This window comes from Pundamilia nyererei, unplaced genomic scaffold (assembly GCF_000239375.1).
Source record: "Pundamilia nyererei isolate P.nyererei 1_Seehausen unplaced genomic scaffold, PunNye1.0 scaffold00292, whole genome shotgun sequence".
Lineage (NCBI taxonomy): Eukaryota > Metazoa > Chordata > Actinopteri > Cichliformes > Cichlidae > Pundamilia > Pundamilia nyererei.
Window position 1 is genome coordinate 482,472 of NW_005187693.1, and position 5,750 is coordinate 488,221.

Below are 5,750 nucleotides of genomic sequence, written 5' to 3' on the forward strand. Positions count from 1 at the left end.
TTAAATTTAAAAACTGTACTTTTGAGTTAAAATATATATTTATAATTTTAATAAATGACAAATTAAAAAGGCATGAACATTCTTTTTGTATCGAAAAAATATCGAACCGTGACACCAAAGTATCGAACCGAACCGAACCATGAATTTTGTGTATCGTTGCACCCCTACAATTTAGCTAACTAATATCTGGTTAGCTAAAGTGAGCTAAACAACTTGCTAGGCTATGCAGATATTAAAAGATATGAAAATTTAACCTAACTTTTGAAAAGTCATCTATTTGGCTGTTTCAATTAATAAAACAGTTTTTGTTCTGGTTCCAGACCTAAAGCTAAGCTATGCTAATCACTACCTGACTATAGGTCTTATATGGATACGACGAGTGTTAGTGATTTCGTCGTCATAGCTAGAAACTAAAGAAGCGTATTCCCCAAAATGTTTCATTTTTTCTTTTATATCTTTTTTGTAATAATTTACTCATAGCTGAAGCTAATTCCAACATTAAAAGAAGTAATCTTTTCCCATCTTGCGTTAATGTTCTGTTCATCTTTCCTTTTTCTTCCCCCTTTGATTGCTTCTCCTCTTCCTCTCAGCACCAGCATTTGCATTCCGAGGAAGCAGTCGAAGGACATGAAGCTAATGTTTCACAAGGCAGTGAAAAAAATCTCGCACGTCCGTGTAATGACGCAGCTCTACATGCAAGAAGACGACGACAACGTCATGATGACGCATCACTGAATGACCTGTAACTCATGACTTTGCCTCAACTGGACACCGGACAGTATCTCCAGCCTCCGCGCTATTCCAGTGGGGAAGAGCAGTAGAGAAAATGGATACGAGTACCATCTTGAACCTCCAGGGACATAAAACATGAAACTCTTTATGTCCTCACTAAAATTTGATGGTGATTTTCCACAGAGGGCAGTTGACAGGAGGAGGATGTGGCTAGTGAAAGTATCATTTCAGATTGTGTTTAAGTCTGTGTGCATTAGTGGCTTGAGCCAAGAGATGTAGTCCAATATGGAGCTATGAATAGAGGCCAGCAAGTCTAGACTCAGCAAAGCAGGGATCTGCAGAAGCTGTCTGTCAGCAGCTGAGGGGCAGAGCTAATCCAAACATCCCATTCCTTGGTTTCTGTCTGAAGGAGGAAGAGATGAGGAGAACCCTGCATTTGTATTTGAATAGCACAAAAACACCCAGAAATAAATACTTATGTTTAGGTACTTGCAGTCCCTACTTGGAATTAGAAAAGTGAAAGGAAGTGAGTCATTGTCAGCAATGGCAGATTATTAGATTTTTTTCAATTTTTTTCCAAAAAAAATTTTCCGCCAAAATCATATAAAGGTAGTTAAAGGTTAAATCTTAAAAACACTTTTTTTGTTTTACTGCTAATATAAAACCCAAAGATATTAAAGTTACAATAAAAAAAAAACCTAGGAAACACTTGGATTTGGATTATTTTAACTGACTAATTTAATCTTATGTTACAAAGGAAACACTCCTAAAATTAAAAGTCTGGATAAGGAGCAATGGTGATTCTATAGTGTGTTGGTGCCCCTCCAACCAATGTTTATCACCATTAGCTTATAAAAAGAATAACCTACAAAAGAGTTCAGAGGCAGCTTTTATTACTTAACTACAAAAAGATATTGCCCATGTTAGCTGATTTTACCCTTCAAATCACCAATTACTGGTGTCTTAAATAATGTGAGGTAAAACTTTACTAATGCTTATTGCAGTACCAATGCCCACCTCCAACATCTGGTTTACCTTCGGTTACTAGAGCACACACAAAAAAGATTATTGGCCCTCATAAACAGTAATTTCTAATATGGACAATATGCTTGGTAGAAACTGAATGTAAACCACTGAACCAACATCATTTGACCAGATTATTTTAAATTGAATGTTTTACATTATACATTTCTAATAAAAAATTACATACGGTATACTCAAATTGCTTAAAGTCAACATTTTGGGCATAAATATTGTTTTGAGTGTGGTGATTGCAATGATGCTGCATGTAGTTTTTAAAGGTAAATGTCTACGTTAGTTAAGTCGAGCACTGCCTTAGTTTTTACGATCAGTTTTAATCTATGCAGGGCTCACTATGTTGGCATGTACTTCTTCTGAGATTTTCCATCTTGAAGCTGTTTCCCTTTGTTTACCAGAGTTTTCCTGAAATAAATGTTACATATGTTTGTTCAAGTTCAGTTTACAGTTTAATTTGTGGTCATATCTAAAACCAGTGTTAACTGGACTTTTATCTATCACATTTGTATAACCCAGTGACTCCCATAAAGTTTTTATGGCTTCTAAATAGGTACATACACTATATTTCCAAAAGTATTCATTCGTCTACCTTCACAGGAATATGAATTCGAGGGACACCTCATCCTGAATACAGGGTTTACTATGATCATAGCCTACCCTTTGTACCTGTAACAGCTTCAGCTCTTCTAGGAAGACTTTAAACAAGATTTTGAAGTGTTTATGGGAAGTTTTCCTGGCTCACAGTCTCCACTTTAATTCATCCTAAAGGTGTTGAGGTCAGGACTCTGTGCAGGCCAGTCAAGTTCTTCCACACAAACTCGCTCATCTATGTCTTTATGGACCTTGCTTTGAGCACTGGAACACAGTCATGTGGGAACAGAAAGGGCCCACCCCAAACTATTCCCACAAAGTTGGGAGTATGAAAAATGTCTCGGTGTGCTTATGTGTTAAGAGTTTCTTTTACTGGAACTAAGGGGGCCAAGCCCAACTCCCGAAAAACAACCCCACACCATAATACCCCTTCGGCCAAACTTTGCACTTGACACAATGCAGTCAGACGAGTACATCTCCACTGCTCTAGAGTCCAGTGTATGCATGCCATACACCCCTGCATCCAACTTTGCTTTGCGCTTAGTGGTGTAAGCCTTGTATGAAGCTCCTTGGCCATGGAAACCTATTCTATGAAGCTCTCTACACACTGTTCTTGAGCTAATCCAAAGGCCACATGAAGTTTGGAGGTCTGTAGCGTTTAACTCTATAGTGAGTTGCCAACCTCTACACACTATACACCTCAGCATCTGCTCACACTGCTCTGTGAGTTTTGGTATATCCTGCCCACACAGGAAATCGCTCTGTCAATCAGTGAAATATGTGTTTTTAAACAAGCCTACAGTGCCCTCTAGTGGCCCACTGTAGCATAAACTCAAAGGGTTTTTAAGCGATAGTACAGATGGTGTCCTGGAGGCTTTGGAGGATTATCCTTGCTCATCCTCACTGTGCATGTGTGGTCTAAAATCCATAAATTGTTAGACAGCTTGCCACTCTCACTTCTTTACACACACACACACACACACACACACACACACACACACACACACACACACACACACACACACACACACACACACACACGTCACTATAATCACTCTACAGCAGGAGTTCCTGACATTCATGGTTTGAATACAGTCATATGATGTATGACTGTATGTTATGGTTTGGGGCTGCATCTCAGCCAGTGGTGTTGAGGATCTTGTTGAATTTGATTCAATTATAAATGGATCTGGAAAGTGCCTAGTTGGCTGTGGCTTCATTTTTCGACATGACAATGATCCCAAATACACTGGCAGAGCAGTGACAGCATACCTGGATAGAAAAACACACAGTGAAACAGTATCAGTCATGGATTGAAGCCCAGACCTCAATATTATTGAAGCAGTGTGGGATCTAAGGCATCCAACATCCAGAGAAGAGCTTTGGATGTCCTTTAAGAAACCTGGAGAACTATTCCTCAAGGCTGCTTAAAAAAAATAGAAGAAATCTTCACCAAGAGAGTTCAGGCTGTGTTGAAAAATAAAGGTGGTCATACCAAATACTGACTTTCAATCTGGTTACAATTGTAAACTCTGCTTTTACCCTATATACTACACTTTCCATGTGATTTTTCCATATATTCCTGCATGTATTTTACATTTTGATAGAAAAATATAAAGAAATAAGGTGTGGCAGAAGACTTTTGCGCAGTACCAGTATCAGAATTACTTCACAGCGTTGGTAACATGCCCCAGATTGTCCCACACAAGCACACCCTTCCACCTACATTTACATTTTTGATATCTGGTGAGCCAATCTCTGCAGTTCTTTGAAGCTTCATAGGCAGTGGGTAGCTTTACTAATACATCACAAAAAATCACAAGAAGTACTAATATGATTTTTCCAGTAAATGAAAAGTCTGTGTATCACAACAGTTCTTACAACGGATCCAAAATGAGAAAACAAATGCATAAAATGTAATAATTTTATCTCCATTTATCTCGAGTACTTTTACCGACCTACACTTCCAGCTGGTCTCTTGTACTCATCAGGCTTTTTGAGTATCAGTGGCTCAAAACCTTTGGACTGAGCTGCCATCATCTCTTCATTTTATTGATTTAGATTAGAGGAGGGAACCACCAGACACCCCACAGTATATTATCACAATACTTCACTGTGATTAGATAGTGATTCTTAACATTTTGCAACATGCTGAGCATTGAAATAACATGTATTGGGATTTATCACTTTTTTTTTTAAAACTGTAAACTTTGTCTGTTTTATCCAATAAGATTACGTTATCTGACTTCATTTCACTTCAGTAACGGTGACAAATCTTCAAAAATCCCAATCTGTAGCGGTCTTCATAGCTCATACATTCTGTAGGAATAAAACCAGCTGGCAGCCAGTTGAGGCGAGTCGCTTCAAGTTGTTCTCATCAATATAAGGCTATTTCAGGCTGATGAAATCATGTTGGAATCTGTGACTGCACTCAGCCTGAGTCAGACTGCAACTGTTTGCAGAAAGCTTGCCTCCTGTCAGGCGACCTTTGCAATCACCTTGCAGTCAAAAGTGGTTGTGAGTGCGCAACACCCTCAAGCTCTGGGTAACCTGAATTCAAAAGTAGCTTCATCAACCTAAGTGTGTCCAGTGCAGTTTTTTTGTTTGAGACGGTTTAATGTAAGTTTTTCTTGGTGTCTGATGTTGTATTGTTCATGTATGTATGTGTGTTTTCGATTCCTCCATCAGACAGCGAAGACTACCCGGCATGCTGCTGTTATATACCAGGCTATAGAGCTGCTGATTACAGCCGTATCAGAAGATTTACACGGTTTGCGTAAATCCTCAGTTTGTTTGTGGGGGACGGAGGCGTTTTTATAGATTATGGTATAGTGATATAGAATGAGGAGGGATGTGGATTGGAAAGATTAGAGGACACTGAGGAATGGGAGATGGTCAGATTACCAGGACCAGACCAGGATTAGTCATGTAATGGGATGGGATCTGCCCCATCAAATGAAAAGCGGTATATTCTATCATGCAGTAGATGGTTGCTGAAAGCTATGATTGTTGAAAACTATGATTTGGTAGAAGCCACGTCATGTTAGGTTTAAATATATATATAGAATACAATGAAATGCTTGAATCCTGAGGGATATTTTCAGAAACCTTAAATATAAATAAAAACTAGAGTTCAAATAATATGTCAGAAAATAATTAGTGTAATAATAATTCAGGGATCCACATAATCTCCTGTTTGTGTTCACAGTACTGAGGATTGAACTTAATCCGTTATCTGCGCTCAAAGGTGCCACAACTCTTTTGCGGAAATGGTGTGATCTCACTTTGATAGTAACACGCATTAATCATCTGCAGCTCAACGTGGCAAAGACCAAGGAACTGATCGTGGACTTCAGGAAGACCAGGAAACACTTGACCCCTGTTTCAAT

The 5,750-nt window shown here is 38.7% G+C and overlaps 1 protein-coding gene across 2 annotated transcripts in view; it reads left to right on the plus strand.

The window, feature by feature from the left end:
- Positions 1-2,205, plus strand: part of gc2 (guanylyl cyclase 2) — a 20,913-nt gene extending 18,708 nt beyond the window's left edge. The window contains exon 24 of one of the 2 annotated variants that reach the window (XM_005750922.1): positions 591-2,205. In XM_005750922.1, the coding sequence (XP_005750979.1) occupies positions 591-735 (145 nt within the window). In that variant the 3' untranslated portion in view covers positions 736-2,205. The remainder of the gene's footprint in view (positions 1-590) is intronic. The other variant, XM_005750923.1, reaches the window with a different exon arrangement.
- Positions 2,206-5,750: the final 3,545 nt, after the last annotated feature.